This window comes from Schistocerca cancellata, chromosome 3, assembly GCF_023864275.1.
Source record: "Schistocerca cancellata isolate TAMUIC-IGC-003103 chromosome 3, iqSchCanc2.1, whole genome shotgun sequence".
NCBI classification, from domain to species: Eukaryota; Metazoa; Arthropoda; class Insecta; order Orthoptera; family Acrididae; genus Schistocerca; species Schistocerca cancellata.
Genome location: NC_064628.1, coordinates 749593321 through 749614164, shown reverse-complemented (window position 1 = coordinate 749614164; position 20844 = coordinate 749593321). Strand labels below are relative to the sequence as shown.

Here is a 20844-nt window from a genome sequence, read left to right as displayed (position 1 = left end):
CCCCCCCCCCCCTTTCGCGAGGCTGGATGTACCGTACATCATTCATGACCCCATATCATATGCCTCTATTGAAATCATACACAATACCATCTACTGAACAAATTACAAGATATCACAACAACAGATGTAAAACAAATTACCCTATAGTAAGAATCCGTAATAATTCATTTAAACTAGGACAATGATACAGCCATAGCGTGTTTTACCACAAACCTGTTCCATATACCTTGTAGAACTCTGTACTCACTAGTGAGAAGTGGGTGTGTACGACACATCACATACATCCTACATGCTCCATAGTCTAAAATACACAGTCGCGACACTCCTGCTCATTTTTGTTATACTCTGCGTCAGCAGTGCTCCAAGTGTCCAGCAAGCAAGATTTCTGAAAACGATATCAGGTGTGTGTGAACAGTTTCGTTTATATTTATTTGTAACATAGTTCTTACAATGGAAAGCGTATTTACTGCCATAAAAATTGACAATATCAAAAAAAAATGACACCAAATTTGTGTTTCTTTAGTTTGCTAAGGAACTTTGGAGATATGAAACGGTACATTACTGAACAGTTTATTTGCGATTCTCTTGTGACCTACAGATATTTATTGAAGAATGTTGTTTTCTTTTAAGAACAAAAATTAGTTATTAAACAGAAGAAGGCTTCACCTTTTGCAGGAAGACTTCAAATATCTACTCAACAACGTCAACTTTTGTTCAATACACGTCCTATCAAACCAGTGAGTGTGGAACGCAGTAAAATTGTATGGAATGCAATACATACATTACGTAATTTACCAAGTAAGCCACCATGACTGTAGCAGAAGGAAAAACAACACAAATGTGAAAATAAAAGTATCACGTCTAGAAGTGACAGCGATAGTGTATATGTTTGGAATATACACTACTGGCCATTAAAATTGCTACACCTCGAAGATGACGTGCTACGGACGCAAAATTTAACCGACAGGAAGAAGCTGCTGTGATATGCAAATGATTAGCTTTTCAGAACATTCACACAAGGCTGGCGCCGGTGGCGACACCTACAGCGTGCTGACATGAGGAAAGTTTCCAACCGATTTCTCATACACAAACGGCAGTTGACCAGCGTTGCCTGGTGAAACGTTGTTGTGATGCCTCGTGTAAGTAGGAGAAATGCGTACCATCACGTTCCCGACTTTGATAAAAGTCGGATTGTAGCTTATCGCGATTGCGGTTTATCGTATCGCGACATTGCTGCTCCCGTTGGTCGAGATCCAATGACTGTTAGCAGAATATGGAGTCGGTGGGTTCACGAGGGTAATAGGGAACACCGTGCTGGATGCCAACGGCCTCGTATCACTTCCAGTCGAGATGCACGGCTGTAACGGATCGTGCAGCCGTCTCGATCCCTGAGTCAACAGATGGGGACGTTTGCAAGACAACAACCATCTGCACGAACAGTTCGACGACGTTTGCAGCAGCTTGGACTATCAGCTCGGAGACCACGGCTGCGGTTACCCTTGACGCTGCATCACAGACAGGAGCGCCTACGATGGTGTACTCAACGACGAACCTGGGTGCACGGATGTCAAAACTTCATTTTTTTTCGGATGAATCCAGGTTCTGTTTACAGCATCATGATGGTCGCATCCGTGTTTGGCGACATCGCGGTGAACGCACCTTGGAAGCATGTATTCGTCATCGCCATACTGGCGTATCACCCGGCGTGATGGTATGGGGTGCCATTGGTTACACGTCTCTGTCACCTCTTGTTCGCATTGACGGCACTTTGAACAGTGGACGTTACATTACAGATGTGTTACGACCCGTGGCTCTACCCTTCAGCCGATCCCAGCGAAACCCTACATTTCAGCAGGATAATGCACGACCGCATGTTGCAGGTCCTGTACGGGCCTTTCTGGGTACAGAAACTGTTCGACTGCTGCCCTGGCTAGCACATTCTCCAGAGCTCTCACCAATTGAAAACGTCTGGTCAATGTTGGCCGAGCAACTGGCTCGTCACAATACGCCAGTCTCTACTTTTGATGAACTGTGGCATCGTGTTGAAGCTGCATTGGCAGCTGTACATGTACACGCCATCCAAGCTCTGTTTGACTCAATGCCGAGGCGTATCAAGACCGTTATTACGGCCAGAGGTGGTTGTTCTGGGTAGTGATTTCTCAGGATCTGTGCACCCAAATTGCGTTAAAATGTAATCACATGTCAATTCTAGTATAATATATTTGTCCAATGAATACCCGTTTATCATCTGCATTTCTTCTTGGTGCAGCAATTTTAAGGGCCGGTAGTGTAAATTTTTGTAGGAAGAGTCAGAGTGAGAAACAGTGTCCCAGTGTGGCCTTCGCTCCAGATCTGCCAGTTGCCACCATAGGCAATGGCAGGAGCATGTGGCGTGGAACAAAGACAGATGTACGCTGGTGATGGTAAGGTATTCTCCATCTGCTTGTCTGCACACTCCAATAAGTCCTAGCGACCGGTTTCTGTGCCCTTTCGCCAACCTGAGGTGCGGTTGTGTTCGTGTGTGTGTGTGCGCAGCAGGCACGGGCGCGGCGGGGGCTCTCCCGGCGCGCCGCCGCTGCCCAAGAGCCCGTCTGCGCCGAACCTGCAGCTGGACACGTCTCCGCTGCTGCTGCTGCGCAACGCGGTGGCGGCGGGCGCGGGCCGCCAGCCGGCGCTGGCCAAGCCGGCGCGCCTCACGCAGTCGGCGCGCGCGCACCGCCTGCACCCCGCCAGCGCGCTGCTCAGCCCCTACCTGCTGCAGCGCCAGGCGCTCTCCATGGACAACCCGCACTGCTACTCGCCGCCGCCCTCCATGCTGCCCGGCCGCGACAACGCCGGCAGCCGCGACAGCCTCGAGCTGGGCGCCAGCGCCGGCGTCGGCGGCTCGCAGGTGCGTCCTTCCGGCAACACCTCCTCGACACCTGACGCCGTATCGATACCCCACAACCAGCGCTGGCTTTAGGGTGGGGCGACCCGGGCGGTCGCCCTGGGCGCCGGGGCCCAAGGGGCGCCACATACTAAACGCATGTAAAAAAAAAAATTACAATTTACAATCACCCATTTCGCGAAACTAAAATATTATTCAGTCTCATTCAACATACGTCACTAATCTCACGAATGCGCGATGAATTCGGGGTAGCAGAAGAGAAATCATGCTGAATGCAATCTTCGTATTGTCTGCAACCATCCATGTTTGACTCGGGCTAGCACGGGCTCTACCAAAGCGCCTCACTTATTTGTTTCATGAACTGCAACAAGGAAGAGCCCATGCAGCCGCACCATCTCTCGTTCACAACAGAAACTACCGGTCGCTCCAAATAAAAGAAAATACAGACTGTGAAATATACATTACATTATGATTTAATTAATACGAATGTATTTATATCGAATATTTGTGACTTAATGACTCATGTACATTAATTAATAGATCATGCAATGCGTGCACTGCATTCATAGAGAATGTGTTAGTCTCACCAAAACAAAGAAATGGCTTGACCAATTTGAATAATTTTTGTTTTGTTTTGTTCGCTTTAGTACAGGGGTGCTTCAGGAAAGAAAAGAAATATTTGGGATATATGAGCCTGTTTCAACCACATTTTACGCATCTTTTCTTTGTTTGGAACACGCAAAAACAATTTTCTGGAGTTTTTGTAGATGTACAGTGCCGTACTACGCAATATTTTTAGACAATTTCCCAAAACGTGAATGCCCAAACAATATATCACTGCTATACTGACTGTTACGGCAGCGACAGCAACATGCTGGACTGACGTCACAGGCTACACAAGACTCACATGGAGCGTCTTAGCGGGCTTTGAGATTATTTGGATTTAATTTCCACTTAAAAAAAATAAAATACTCAAATTTACGATGGAAAAAACCATGTTATGATCATAAGATGACGCCATTAACGACTTAAGACGATTTCTAGAAAACAGTCAAATACCGTGTTGCAAAGCACTGCCAGGTTCGCTATTTATACAATAAAGGGCGCCAACTGGACGACTCGCCCGGGGCACCTGGATGGCTAAGGCCGGCCCTGCCCACAACTGCCGTAGCACAAATATCGATACTACCAGTACCGAAGCTTCCTGCCAAATTAAAATTGTATGCCCGACCGAGACTCGAACTTGGGACCTTTACCTTTCGTGGACAAGTGCCCTCCCAACTTTTTTTTGCTCTATCTTAATTATTTTTTAATTTTTATACTTTAAAAAATGGAATTTCATTCATGACGAAGGAAAAATAAACATTTCCTCCAATTCGTAATGTGAATAGAATGAACAAAGTATATTATTTCCAGGCTGCCGTTGCGCAATATAAGAAATGAAATGTCTGCTTGAGTTTTTTTTCCTTTCCAATGTAGGAAACAGAAAAACGTATGGTACACAAAAGACCATAACTACGTTGTTGAAGGAAATTTGCTCCCCTGCTCTGCGACAGAAGGGAAATGTTAGAACAGAAATGGGAAAGAAAAACTGCCTTCTACATTGGTAAGCGCCTGCAAAATTATCTTAAAATTTTGACAATAACAAAAGTCTCAGGAAGCAACTAGGATACTGACACACAGATCAGTGGCAACCTCTACCATCCGAAATATTGGATTTGAAGTACTGGGTGATCAAAAAGTCAGTATAAATTTGAAAACTTAATAATCCACGGAATAATGTAGATAGAGAGGTAAAAATTGACACACATGCTTGGAATGACATGGGCTTTCATTAGAACAAAAAAAAAAACAGTGTTTACAAAATGTCCGACAGATGGTGCTGGACAGCAAGACATCAGTGACGGGTGAGAGGTACGCCGATATGTTACAGAGTCGCATCATCCCCAGCCTGGCTGATAAACACCTGCTGGAACGTACGATGTTTATGCAAGATGGCGCTCCACCCCATATTGCTAGACGCGTGAAACTTCTCTTGCTCGCGTCGTTTGGTGATGATCGTGTGCTCAGTCGCCACTTTCGTCATGCTTGGCCTCCCAGGTCCGCAGACCTCAGTCCTTGCGATTATTGCCTTTGGGGTTACCTGAAGTCGCAAGTGTATCGTGATCGACCGACATCTCTAGGGATGCTGAAAGACAACATCCGACGCCAATGCCTCACCCTAACTCCAGACATGTTTTACAGTGCTGTTCACAACATTATTCCTCGTCTACACCTATTGTTGAGAAATGATGGTGGACATATTGAGCATTTCCTGTAAAGAACATCATCTTTGCTTGTCTTACTTTGTTATGCTAATTATTGCTATTCTGATGAGATGAAGTGCCATCTGTCGGACATTTTTTGAACTTTTGTATTTTTGTGGTTCTAATAAAACCCCATGCCATTCCAAACATCATCACTAGACAAAACCCAAAGATAATAGAGTTTATCAAATTTCTTGACAATGAACACGCCCCTGTATCTGGGCGAAGTTTGTAAGACGAACTGTCGGTTCTGTTCCAAACAGGCTACACCTCACTTCTCTTATATCTTGTATCTTGTCCTGCAAAAATTTGCTGGAGCTCTAAGTGATGCGATAATATACGAAGTTAATTTCTTTATCAGTAATGTAGTATCGTGAGTGTGAACATAATATAAAATTCTCATGTATCAAGCCAAATGAGATTATGGGTAAGATGTGGCTGTGTGAAGACATTCGGTCCCAGCATCTACTGAATTCATCAGACTCTCGATGAAATTGTGTCACTGACAGTGAAAGGCATATGGCGTCTGGATCTGCATTACCCATGTGTGTCATAAACCGAAAGCAGAAATATTGTGCTTATCGATTCAGCCTTCTTCTTTGGCTCACGAGGTCATTCCCATGTCGTGCTTAAACAACTCATCAAAATCCATTACGCGTAAAATTCGCGTCATCACAAAATTTACAGCTATTCTCATGAGTTCAATGAGATTACAAAGCTTCACCAACTCACAACCAAACTACCATCTTCCAGTCCAGCCTAGTCCTCGCGCCTCGCTACAGATCAATTCGTTAGCACAACCTACATTCTGAAACGTAATATGGAAGAAAATAAATATTGTCGTTGTTTGTTCTACGAGGCGTGTTTTTTAAGTAAGTACCGTTTTGAAATTAAAAAAAGACGTGCTAAAATATCTCAATAATTTTATTTTTACATGAAAGCCTGTAGCTTAATCTACACACTGATGCGATTACAGTCTGATTCTCCCTTGTTTACGTTGTGTACTGAGTGTTTAAGATGCCTCCGATAATCGTGAGTCCCGCCGACTGTGAAGTACAGGCTGTTATAAGATTTCTTGGTGCTAAAGGATTAAAAGCGATCGATATTTATCGTGAGATCTGTGCAGTTTACGGAGAAAACATTATGAGTGATGAAATGGTAAGGAAGTGGGTGAGAGCATTTAAAGATGGCCGCACAAATGTGCATGATGAACAACGGAGTGGGCGTCCTTCGGTCGGTAATGAAAGTTTGGTGCAGGAAGTGGACAATAAGGTGAGAGAAAACAGACGCTTTACGATTTCCTCCTTGCGGGATGACTTTCCTAATGTTTCTCGTAGTTTTTTGTATGGCATTGTGACCGAGCACTTGAATTACCGAAAATTGTGCGCACGTTGGGTAATGAAAATGTTGACGGATGTGCACGAAACCAAACGTTTAGACAGTGTATTGACTTTCCTTGAGGTGTACCACAACGACGGTGATGATTTCTTAAGTCAAATTGTTACGGACGATGAAACACGGGTGGTCTACGTCACACCAGAATCAAAGCAACAGTCCATGGAAGTTGAGCAAGGGCATCGTTTTGCTGCAAGACAATGCCCGTCCGCATGTGGCGAATCAGACCAAAGATCTCATCACATCTTTTCGATGAGAAACTCTAGATCATCCTCCGTACAGCCCCGATCTTGTGCCCAGTTACTACCATCTGTTCCTGCACTTGAAGAAACACCTGGTCGACCAGCGTCTTCAACACGATGACGAAGTCAAAACAGTGGTGATGCAGTGGTTAACAAGTCAGGTGGCAGACATCTGCGAGGAGGGTATTCAAAAACTGGTACAACGCTATGACAAGTGCCTCAATATTGAAGGAAATTATTTAGAAAAGTAGATTAAGGTACAGGCTTTCATGTAAAAATAAAATTATTGAGATATCTTAGCACGCCTTTTTTTAAATTTCAAAACGGCACTTAAAAAACACGCCTCGTGTTAGTCGACCACAATACAGGGTGTCCGCAATGAGACTCCAACATTTGAACTCATAAAATCTGAGAGGAAACACAATTTATTGACGAACAAATACAGGGAAATCATACAGCAACTCATCAAGTTTTCATACACAGGTGGACGGTTCAGTACACTTGAACATGGCCGCCACGGGTAGCGCGAAGAATATCAAGTCTATAATCGATTTCGTGCCATGTGTTGCGGAGCATCTGTTCTGTGACAGAATTGATCGCAATTCTTATGCGCTGTTTTAAGTCTTGCAGGTCCTTTACTGCTGTAGCGTATACCCGGTCTTTCACATAACACCCAAGATAAAATCGAGGGGGTTTATGTTGGGCGAACGTGGCGGTCAAGGAATTGGACCTCCACGGCCAATCCATCATTCCTGGAATTTGTCACTTAAAAATTTTCGGACATCAAGGCTCCAATGGGGTGGTGCACCGTCCTGTTGAAACATCACATTTGGCTGCGGGTCTGTTATCTGTAGCACGGCAAATTGTTCAAACATGTCCAGGTAGATGGCTCCAACCACAGTCGGCTCCTGAAAGAAAAACGGCCCAACAATGCGATTTATCATCAAACCACACCACACATTAACTTTCGGACTGTCGCGCATGTGTTCCCTAGGTACATGTGGATTTTCGGACCCCCAGATGCGCACATTGCGACGATTGACAGCTCCTGAAACGTGAAAGGTTGCCTCGTCAGTAAACATCACGCGTGATAAAAATGTCTCGTCCGCGGCAATGCGATCTAACATGACACATGCAAATTCTTCTCACTTTGGTCGATCATCAGACTCGATTTCTTGCACAACCTGCACTTTATATGCGTACAAACGCAATCGCTGATGAAGCACTTTGTGCACTGTTGAACGTTTCATACGAAGTTCTCGTGCTGCCTGTTGCATTGACTTCTGTGGACTTCGAATGACCGCCGCACTTGTTCCACATGATGTGTGATCCCAGCTTTACCAACACCATGCCCTTTCGATAAAAGTTTCTTTGCACTTGGGTCGCCGATTTTGTCTCTGCATACGACCAGACCACTTGTGCACGCTCCTTCATATCCTCCATTTTGCTAAAACAATTGATTCACTACGGCCACTTGGCGTATCAAATTTGCACAACACAAAACTTGTTAAGTTTCTCCGTCTGCCCCTTCAGGATTCACAGGTCCACCATCTGAAATGAAAAAGATATAGGATATTAAAATGTTGGAGTCTCATTGTCGACACCCTGTATTATTGCACCTGGGAGTAAGGGCGGTTCTGTCGGCTTATCGTGAGTTTTTATCGAGATATTTCATAACGACAGGCAAAACCACTCGATAGTATACGCACAACTGTCTTAATATCACTCATAGTGCAATGCGCGTTTCTTTGTCACCGCTGTACTAATTTATTGTAATGCCATCGCTTGTTTCCAATATCGTGGTCAGGTAGTAGCTCTGTTTGCTCACCTGCGGTGTCACACGCAACAACACCGTTACATCATGGGTCAAAATCGACGTCTGATGGCGGTAGGTTTATCACTGTGCTTGAAGCGTGAATTTACTTTCAGAAGCATTTCTTAAGAATTTACTTTCTTTACTAGCGATTCATCAAGAACATTAATACATTTAACACACTATGTGAGCGTGGGAGTAGTTTCCATGGAGTAACTGATGCAAACAAATTAAATTTCAACAAATGGAAATTTTATTCTTAAAAGCCCTTTTTTTACAACAGATTTAAAATTATAATTAGACAGCACCCTGTAAATATCAAGCTACAATTTATTCAGAGGCAGAAATAACAATTTTATTTATGAGCTTTCGGGCTGAGAACCTTGCCGCTCCCTTTTAACACGGCCGTAGTGACAACCGCTCACAACAACCTCTGAAAGACTACACTGGTGCAAATCTGCAAGATACCAGATTACTTTAAACTAAAAATGTTAACAACTCACACAAACACATAAACTATGCACCCGGTAAGAGGGATGGAGATGGTACAAAAGACAAACATTAAAAATTATTTGCCACCGAAAGTGCAACTTGTTTTTAAAAGAACTCTTACGGTGGACGGGCGGCAACTTTATATACTAAAATGACCATTTAAATAAAAACCCATAAAATGTGTAAACATGCTCTACATTACACATATATCGCCTCTGAAGATGATAGGTAAGATAAAAACATATTTCAGGAATTCGGCCTTTACACCGTAAGCAATAAATTCGTCAACACCGGATCCGACAAACATGACAGAGGCAGCTATTAACGTACGGCAGACCGACAGACAGACAGACACTAACTGCCTAACAAATGCGGACGGGTGACAGACTAGCTAGCTGGGGACGAGAGACTGATCAAGAAAACAAGTAGAATTTAAGTAGTAAATGAAACAACATATCACGAATCACTTAACTTCTAATAAACGGCGATTTCTGGCGAAGACCTGGAGCAGCACCCCCAAAACGCTCTCCCGAACCGTCCGTTGCCAGCCGCTTCAACGGACTCAGGAAGGCGCGCCGATCTCCCGTCTCACGGCGTCGCAGCTCGCATCGGCCAGACTGATGTCGTGGGTTGACTCCTGTTGCTCTCGCGAAGCCACGACCCCTCGCTATACGGCGCGGCCCACTGAACTGAAGTGGCGGCCTCACATGTGCCGACGCTCGGGACGGACAAGTCATTTTGTGTCCCAGTGCGCGACCGAATAACCGATCGATCCAACCGCCAATGGCCATTGCCTGAGCAAACTCGAGCAGACCGGCGGCCTAACACATACTAGCAGTCCGGACGACAGACAGACACTGACTGCGCCACGCCACCACCACCTAAAGAGAAGGCCGCGGCGCGCTCTTGTGACGTCACGCAAAGCGGGCCAGGGTTGGCTTGGCGCTGCGCTTAAAGAATCAAGACGCACGGCCTGCAAATCTTTGTCAAACGGTTTTACAGAACCTGTTCCGCAAAAAATAATTAATTTCTGAAATACTTTTACCTTTATATGGCAGCTTTGTGATGAAGTGCCAATCATTTCGATAATGCTCATAACTATTGTGGTATTTCACAGATGAATATCAAATTTGAGAACGTTGCCATCAAAAATAGAGGTCGCTATGAATTTGTGTTTGATGCATATTATACATTCTATTGCTGAGTATGAAATACAGATCAGGTTTTGAAATTTTCGTAAAACTTTGGATCAATATCTGCTTCCAATCTCGAAAAAATTGAGCATCTGCAGCAACTTCACTTCTGATCGCAACGCGCGGGAATGAAATATTCATAACGCCTCTCATATCTCGTAAACCGCTGGAGATAACGAAACGAGATCTTGGCAAATGATACCACGTAAAGAGGAGAGTACTTTGCCGTATGGTTAAAATACGTAACTTTATCAATCGCGATATAGCAGAAGCTATAGTTCGTAATTCTTTTTTACCGGTAATGTAATTGCTTAAGACTTATCAATAGGTGAAAATGTACGAGTGCGGGATGTAAATAATATTGCGATATACAAGACAAAGCAAGGTACATTTGTGAAAAATGCACTGTGATAAAGTACATTCTTTCTGGACCAGACGACTATTATGTACACTCACTTGAAAAATTCTGCACAAATACAGTGTATAATGTTAAATTCTTCTGCCATCAGTATCCTAAATAAATATTGTGTAACTGTTTATAGAGCTAATGAAAGCTCAGCACATTCCCCAAGCAAACAATCACTTTTAACTCACCAGTTCTCAGAAACAAAAACAATTATGCGTTGTTATTGTAATGTAAATTTTCTTTCCTGTAAAAATATGGTAGATTTTGAGCATTTAATGAGCCGTGTGCAGTTGTTGACTTTCTCACAAGAGTTGCAAAGAACTTTACAAGCCTGATTGACAACACTCTGCAGATAAAAGAATTAGCAACATATGTTTAAGCGAAATTTTAGATGTATTCCTGACCATAATGGTCAGCTGTTCAAAATGCATGCTGTAAGCCCTGCAAACAACAGTAGTTTTATCAACAGGACGTTCACATAAGTCAACAGTGAAAATCTACAAACCTTCAGCAGACATTTGCAGCAGTTGGAATGAGACAATGTGTCAAGCTAAAAACGTCAACAATAAATTTAACCTATTTCTAGATTAATTTGTTCCATTGTTTGAAACTGTATTTCGTAATAGAATTTCATTAAGTGTCTACCTACGTGACTGCAGGAGACAGTGACTCATTAAGGGAATCAAGCTGTCCTGTAAAAAAAAAAAAAAAAAAAAAAAAAAAAGGGGGGGGGGGAATGCTGTATACAATACTAAGAATTGTATTAAACGTCAGAACAAGGGACACTACAATTCACATTTGTACTTTAGTAACTACAGGGATAGATCAGAAATCACTGCTGGTGATTACAGCAAGTTAAATTCTTTGTAATATGTAGACGAATTACTGTAACATGAGAACAGTAGTACTCAGCATGCTTAAAATAATGTAATTATTAATAGTTTATGTTAATGTAGGATGTATAAAACACTAGAAGTAATGAACAATAATTTATTGAAGTCAGACTTATGTACATCTACTTCCTGAAAACGCTGTTACAAAATCCAGGGCACAACATGGTTCCATTACAGAAACAGATCACCATTTCCACGTGAAAAGGCAGCAAGCCTTTTCTACTTTCAGAATGATTGAATAGTTGTACACATTTGATATAGTGTATTTTGTGAAAAATGACGCAGTTCCAAAACATGTCAGACGCGTGTAACAGGTTACATTACCAGTCTTACTGTCTATAAAATTTAATAATTGTGACTAACAATGACTTATGTTGCTAACAAATGTATTAACCCAGACAGAGTAATAGAGCAACAAACATTTGTTGGAATGTATGCACCAAGATATAAAGGTGTCACTGGGATGAGGCACTACTGAAGGACATTCAACGAAGTGAAAATGTAGCTAGTCGTTGGAAACTAATAAGTAATGGTAATACTGAGTACGACAATATATCAGAGGTTTCACATTACAGTTGAATACCCGATCCACAACTGAAAGAACTCTTTTATATTGTTACTGCACAGCTATGCAACATTTGTTGTAAACCCTGCCATAAGCTAGAAGTAGGCCAATTTCCTTGTAATAAACTTAAGTATAAACAAAATAAATCAGAGGAACTAACTCTGGGATTAACTAAAGATGTACAACATAAATCAAAACTGTAACAATTTTACACTGATTCCAAATTAAACTGAATGGTGTAGGATATAATGTCCTAGACATTCAAATAAAATGCAGCAACATGACACTCCTTAATGTTTGTAAGGATACTCTCCCTCTATATAGGTGGGAAGAACTTTTCCTTAATTACTATATAAACATCACCTTTCACATTATTCCTGTTAGAATAAACTGTTTCAATTAAACTGACTGTATGGAACACCGGATCTGTATTTTAGTGCTGTGAAGTGATTTTCTGTAACACAAGATTCTACAGCTACTGGCAGAAACAGTTCAAGAACACACCTTTCACTCAGTGCCAAAGTGTGTGCTGTTATGAAATTTTCTAGCATATTAAACACATGTGCGGTCCAAGTCTGACAAACAGAGTCACACTACCAAGGGGTTTTACGAGTAAAGTTAAAAAAACAATAAGATTAGTAACAAATTAAGGGTCACAGTCTGGATGAGATGCAAATTTGGGAATTGAGACCAACTACTGTCTCAGATATTAAACTATTCCAAACTGTGAGTGGAATAAGCAACTACTAGAATGTAACAATGTCTCAGTAAAATAATATAGGCAAAGCAATAACTGTTACTCATATGCAACAATACTGACAGCTTGTATCAAAATTTAGATGAACAGCTGTTATGAGAAGTAACTACATTAGGAAACATCCTGGTGTCATTCTGATTCAGGAAAATGGGAGAAATCCATTTTTGGCTTTCCCTATGTAGTAATGTAATATTCTACTGTAATTTTTATATGTGTGCATGCCAAAATAATAGCCTCTAATTAAATACATAATTATAATGAACTACTTGAGGTTTAATACAGAATTACTTTAACAAATTTCTTCTTGTTGGGTAGCACAGGCTCAACAAATTGAAAGGAAGATGTAAATATTTCTGCACAGAATAGCTGAAAGACATAAAAACTTTACCAGGAAAAACTGGCCCAGTTTCAACCTTAGGCCAGGATCAAGTGCACAGATGGATGTGTACACAAACTGATAAAATTTTGCAATGATGAGATTGAAACTAGCCATTAGTGCTGGACAAAGTATTTACTTCAGCTGAATAGTCTGCATGGAAACAGTTGTGACCTTCTGACATTTGAAACTGTTAGAAGCAACTTATCCAAAACTTACAGGCTATATGGACCAAATGACTATTAGCGTGCATTCAGTTGAATGTACTACACCAATATGGATTATGGAATCTGCCTCTGCTTTCAGTTGACCAAATACAGTGTAACTGAATGTGTGAGACATAATAGAAATTTCCTGTGACACCTGATAAATGTCCTAGCATGCAAACTGTACGCAAATTAAAATGTGCTAAGCTTCCATTTCTTAAAAGAAGTAGTAAAGGTGTCATTCTTTTTCTTAATGTAATTATTTAATAATGCGTTGGTGGATGCTTTGACTAACAACTTCAGTATTTTATCTGCTGAATGACCATTACTGCAAACAAAGTCTGTTAAGAAGAAACTTTTCTTCTGAACAGCGTTTCTGGTTACATTTTGAACAAGCACCCTTCGACTGCTGGATGACAAAAATTTTTTTTCATTAGAGGCAGATATTAATTTCTGTACAGTAATGTAATTGTAAATAACAACATTCACAACATCAGGCTGAGGGAAAAACAGGCCACCCCTGTCCAAATTTTTGATTAAACTAAGATGTTGTTCACCATGCAGGCACATTTCTTTGTCTAAGAGAAGGTATTTGCTGCACACCTCACACTGCTGTTTCTTCAGTACATTGCGAACACAATACCCTGCTAAATATGTTAATATTGGAAGGTATGTTTCTGCCTGCCTGAAATTTTCCTCCAAAAACATAATGTCAACCATAAACTCAGAGTCTGTTTGTATAGTCTCTTTTGTGTCATTATTACAATTAAAGATGAACCCTTCTGCAACAGGCAGTTTACCAAAAGTACTTGAATTCAACATGAGTGGTAACATGTTCTGCATCCTCATCCTCGCTTCCACTTCAAAAATCTGTCTCACAGATACGAGATACTGAGAGCCAGCCATTGATCGGTATCTGGTAAACCTTGCTTCCAGAGAATCAGTTTGAATTTTTCCAGGCAAAAAATAAGTGAAACCAAGCTCTTTAGTACAGTACCTTGCCATCTCAATCAAACCATAGGTTGTGTGTGTCAGAGCTATATGGGTTTCTTTTGAAAGGGTATTATTTTTCAGGCCTAAGTCCTTCCACTTATCGAGCCACACAAGAAACTTTTCCAAAAAAACTAATTTTTCATCATTATTACTTAAAGACAGAGGGCACTGGAAGAGATCATTTAGTCGAACGCCTTTGTGAACTGTCTTAACATTTACAATTTTCCACCATGTAAGTATAATTTTAATAAATTCTGCAGTTGTCTGGTAATGTAACAAGTTGTTCTGTTCCCCTACAGTTGAAACGGCTTCAGCTGTATATTCATTAAATACCTGCAAAACAAGGCTCACATTCTGTTTCTTAAGTGAAGATGGATAAAGAGACTTCAAAGAAAGACCATAAGAGTGCTTAAGTAGACCATTACATTCAATCTTATGAAGCTGCCTCAATGCTTCAAAAGATGCCATTAACACCTGACAATCATCACTGCTTCCATCAAGTTGTGGATATTTGAGCAAAACTTGAGAGTCCTTTTGATTAACCCAATTATTACGTATACACTTAAGGATGTGGACAGAATCAATTATAAAAAATAGTGGCTGAGTTGGATTAGCTGGATGTGGGTAAACTATACTGAGTTTTGGAGGTGAGCTAAAAAGTGCCATAGATTTCCTATTTATAGCATTGTTGTCACTAACTACACAAATAACTTTGAAACCAATGTCATAAAGGCCACATAATATTTTCTTCACATACAAAAATAACTGTTCAGCTACAAGGTTTCTCACTGGAAGGACATGCACTACTTCTTTAAAAGAAGACAGCAATGATTGTATCATAAAGACATATGCTGTAGTAGCAGCCTTGCCACTATCAAATGCTGCCCCCACAATGTTTCCTCCCTTGTAATCAAAATAAGATTTAATATGAATTTCATCCATCATTAAAGAAATGATACAATCACTTTCCTGCAAAGATTTAAATCTTTCCTTAATATACAGGAGCATACCTTCATTTTGTTCATTATGATGACCATTAGTATATGAGGAACGTATTTTCTGTAAAGCTCTTTGGATGAGGAAGAATAAGATTGCCAGATGACCTCAAAAATTTATAGGCATGAGGGGAGATAGAATGCAGGATACAACAAAATACAGAAAAGTGAGGATTAAACCTATAGTTTTCCTCAGAGCTACATAGCAACTTAACTTGCTCACTTAAGAATTGAATTTGTTTCTGTCTTTCTTCATCTACAGAACTGCACATGTCATTTAAAATGTCCTGTATATGAGGGCACTGGCTTTTTAATGAATTTTCTTTTGCACTGACTAATTCTCTCACTTTGTCTAATACTGTAAACAAATCATTCATATTTGAAAGTTTGTCTGATATTTTGCTACTGCCTATCTTTCTTATCTCAGTGTTACTTCGATAGGCAGACAATTGCAAATCATTTGTCACTACAACAGATACAGACACAGATGGAGCAGGCAATACAGTAAGCATTGAAATAGGACACAGTCACTTCTCCTAACAATGGTTCACTCTCTGGGAATGGTTTCTCTTTCTAGGCACTGCAGAAATGCTTCAAAAGTAGAAAATAACTTCCTCGAATCATACTCTGTTTTGGTTACTATACTGTCTTTAATTGCTTGTAGAAGATGTTCATTGTCCAATCTAGCTCGCCTTTCCTCTGCACTTTCTTGGGAGCTGGTGGATGGAGTAGACAAATAGCTTGGGCAGCCTGGTAACACTGATGGGACAGCACCCTCTCTAAGTCTTGGTCTTGGAAGCTTGACAGTAAGCTTTGTGCCTTTCACTTCATCATAACATTCCGTATGCCGGCAGAAGTCAGACTCGGTGAAGTGAAGTTCACAAACCTACAACGAAGTAGTGTGAGTCAGTACAATATACAGCATGATCTAGAGATGTGTGTCTGTATGTGAAAGTAAAAAACACTAGATACTCATTCATTTTCCACCAACATCAGCTTGACAGGTCACATCTTAGTGGAAGTACACGAATTATTTAGGCCTAACAGCAATATACCATGTTCTACAACAACATGCATATTCCATTTTAATATTCTTTTATTAATTAGTACTACAGGGTTATTACAAATGATTGAAGCGATTTCACAGCTCTACAATAACTTTATTATTTCAGATATTTTCACAACGCTTTGCACACACATACAAAAATGTTCGATATGTGCCCCTTTAGGGATTCGGCAGACATCAAGCTGATAATCGAGTTCCTCCCACACTCGGCGCAGCATGTCCCCATCAATGAGTTCGAAAGCATCGTTGATGCGAGCTTGCAGTTCTGGCATGTTTCTTGGTAGAGGAGGTTTAAACACTGAATCTTTCACATAACCCCACAGAAACAAATCGCATAGGGTTAAGTCGGGAGAGCGTGGAGGCCATGACATGAATTGCTGATCATGATCTCCACCACGACCGATCCATCGGTTTTCCAATCTCCTGTTTAAGAAATGCCGAACATCATGATGGAAGTGCAGTGGAGCACCATCCTGTTGACCGTCGGCTGTGGTACATTTAGCTCCCTGCTTGCTTTATTCATCGACTTCCGCAGGCTACGCGTGAAACTTGCCCGCACGCGTTCAACCGTTTCTTCGCTCACTGCAGGCCGACCCGTTGATTTCCCATTACAGAGGCATCCAGAAGCTTTAAACTGCGCATACCATCGCCGAATGGAGTTAGCAGTTGGTGGATCTTCGTTGAACTTCGTCCTGAAGTGTCGTTGCACTGTTATGACTGACTGATGTGAGTGCATTTCAAGTACGACATACGCTTTCTCGGCTCCTGTCGCCATTTTGTCTCGCTGCGCTCTCGAGCGCTCTGGCGGCAGAAACCTGAAGTGCGGCTTCAGCCGAACAAAACTTTATGAGCTTTTCTATGTATCTGTAGTGTGTCGTGACCATATGTCAATGAATGGAGCTACAGTGAATTTATGAAATCGCTTCAATCATTTGTAATAGCCCTGTATAAGCACTAGGAGCGTACCTCACCAGGCATCAGTATATGATGAACATACCTGTGAACTGCTTGTGTTACAGCAGTACCTACAGTGATATTTATGGAACTATAAGTGTGAAGTTCCTATTATGGATTAAGTGGCACCAAATTTCAGTAATCTGTTGGATTCTACATGTTAACATAGCAATTATTTTGTAATTTTGATTTTGCAGTTTCTTCATTGTCATGGTATATGAGATATCAACAGCTGCAGAATAAAATTTCACTGTGGGCTTTTTTATGCCTGCACATATTAAAACTGTGTCATTGCAGGTAACACTGAATGAGGGTCTTGATATAGCACAAATTTCATGTTTGGCTAGAAAAACAGCTCCAAAGCAAACTCATGCCAAACACAAAATAAAGTTGAACAGATGCCAACATAAATGATACACCTCAGTAAGACAGTCATAACCATCCAACTAGAAGTATGTTAAGAAGATCTCAACTAAACATCCCGTACGCAGCTGTGCTGTATGAACTAAAGGACACTTGTCATTTCAATTAACCATCTGAAACATTTAAAATACCGGACAGATTAAGTAACTGGATGCGTTATTAACGAGAATATCGTTATATGAGGCGGCTCAAGTGATACAGAACGCCACTGAAATCTGTTTGTGAAGACACCTATTCTGCATCGTAACCTGAAGTTAGGTTAGGTTGAAAGATAATTATTTGGTCGTGGGTTGGCGAATGTCTAGCAGGAAAAACTAACACATAGAAAAACAACACAGATATGCGTCATACAGAGAGATCTCTTTTTAAACATGAAAACAGCAGTTTCAACATTCGTTAGCACTCATACTAACTATGCGAGAGTGAAAAACAACACCCACTCACAAATAGAGAATAAAACGTATCGGTAATGCGTAACAAAATACGAACTGCAGAGAAATTTAAAAACGGATAAAAAGTAACACGAGCCACAAATTTATATTTCGTTTTCAAAATCAAAATAAAGCCACTTGAAAACGAATCCTAGGCCTATGTACTGCGAACTTTTGCCAACAATTTTAGTCAAATGTACGCAAAATGCAAGATATTCCACCAGAAAAAAATAATAATTGCACTAGGTATATAGTTTTTACATACCTTCGTGTGCTCAGTAGGTTGGAAATTGTCCCGATGAATCGGTGAAAGCCATTTCCAACGCAGATTCGCATCTTTCGGAAAGGAAAACAATATTACTTTCGGTCCAGTTCCGTAATTCCCACGACACCTTGGCACACAACATTTGTAAACCATGTTCACAGTAGCTTCACTACACGTAAACACTGTAATCGCTAGTTTTAAACACGAATATAGCACTCGGTCCAACAAACTTGTAGATAAACAAACGCTTCGAGACACAACATGGAGGCCCGCTTGGAGTGACGTCACGACCTGCTATGAATTTCGCGCCGCGGCCTTGTCTCTAGGTGGTGGTGGCCACACTGACCCGGCTGACCAACTGACCGACTCGCCGAGACTGACAGACTGACCGACTGACCAACTGCCTCCTACTGACTGACCCCTTTGGCGATTTTTTTTTCCTTTATTGTAATTTTAATCACCTGATACAGGCGGGCTGGCAGCAGCATGGTACGCTGCTCTTCAGCCTTAAGTGGAACAATAATATGACATATAGGTGATACAGACAAGACAGTAAAAACGGCGGGCAAAAAAAAAGGAGATACAAAAAACAATAAACAAGAAGCCGTTCACGCTGGACGCGAAAAAACAGTAACACTTGGGGACACGGCGCACAGAACACGGATGACGGCGACGGCACACGTGAACAGTTGAGGCGTGACGGTGACAGAACACTAAACACAAATCGAGGCACACACGCAACACACAGATGGCGATGATCTCCGGCGCGCGTAAGTCCACTGAGTGTGTACGAGTCCGGGGACCTGCCAAGAGTGGTGGAGGAGGAGGAGGAGGAGGGGAATGGGAGAGGGGAGAGAAGAGAGAAGAGATGCCATGGGCAGAGGAGAGAGGGGGAGGGAGGAAGGGGGAGGGGAAGCCCAGGGGAAGAGGGGAGGAGGAAGGGGGGAAAGAGAAGGGAAGGGAAGGGAGGGAGGGAGGGTGCCTAAAGGAAAGGACACAGGAAGTGGGGGGAGGGTCAAAGTTGAGAGGAGGGGTAGATGGAGGGGAGGAGGACATCATCAGGGAGGGGGAGCTGGCGGAAACCACCTTGGGAGAGGGTAAGGAGGTTGGAGAGATGGAGACCGGGTGGGACGTGGGAATACAGGCGCGGCAGCGGGCGGGGGTGGGAGAGGATCGGGGAGACGAGCGGGTGAGGAGGATCAAGTTTACGGGAGGTGTACAGGATCCGTATCCTTTCAAGGAAAAGGAGGAGGTGGGGGAAGGGGATGAGATCATACAGGATCCGCGTGGGGGAGGGGAGACGGATGCGATAGGCAAGGCGGAGAGCATGGCGTTCAAGGATTTGGAGGGATTTATAAAAGGTAGGGGGGGGGGCGGAGATCCAGGCTGGATGGGCGTAACAAAGGATAGGGCGGTTGAGGGATTTATAGGTGTGGAGGATTGTGGAGGGGTCCAGACCCCACGTACGGCCGGATCCCCTTTGGCGAGTTCATAGCGCCCCTTAAATGCACGTGAACAGGCAACCTTTCCCCTTTCCCACCAAAGCTGCGACTGCCACAGCGACGCCACCGCCAGAAACGGAGGGCGACTGCTTCACACTACGCGCTGCGGCGCGCTCTTCAAAACAGCAATTTTTACAACGGCTCAGTGCTACTGAGCGATTTCCTACGGGCGCAGCATGGTATGTTTCCAGAGAGAAGATGTGTGAATGTCTGTGGCAGGCGTCGATGGCGATGGACCTGCACCTGGACTGCCCGGTGACGCTGCGCGTGCGTGACCGCTCGGAGACGGCGCGCCGCCACCTGTTCGTGCGCCAGCGGCCCGTCGAGGCGGACGACGGGCGGGAGTCCCGCTCGTGCAGCCCGCGGGCCTCCACGCTGCACCTGCCCTCGCACCGCCGGCAGTCCGCCACGTTCTCCAGAGGCTCCAGCGGTAACTAACTTCACTACCGCCACATTCACAGCACCTTCCCAACCTTTCGAATCACCCAAAAACTGAAATTCCGCACTAATACACTACTGGCCATTACAATTGCTACACCAAGAAGATGACGTGCTACAGACGCGAAATTTAACCGACAGGAAGAAGATGCTCTAATATGCAAATGATTAGCCTTTCAGAGCAATCACACAAGGTTGGCGCCGGTGGCGACACCAACAACGTGCTGACATGAGGAAAGTTTCCAA

At 42.6% G+C, this 20844-nt stretch overlaps 1 protein-coding gene across 1 annotated transcript in view; it reads left to right on the top strand.

Annotated features, from left to right (window-relative positions):
• Positions 1-20844, top strand: part of LOC126176550 (uncharacterized) — a 954985-nt gene that overhangs the window by 918819 nt on the left and 15322 nt on the right. Inside the window, exons 5-6 of the mRNA XM_049923708.1 lie at positions 2536-2890; positions 20380-20590. Coding sequence (XP_049779665.1) covers positions 2536-2890; positions 20380-20590 — 566 coding nt within the window. The remainder of the gene's footprint in view (positions 1-2535; positions 2891-20379; positions 20591-20844) is intronic.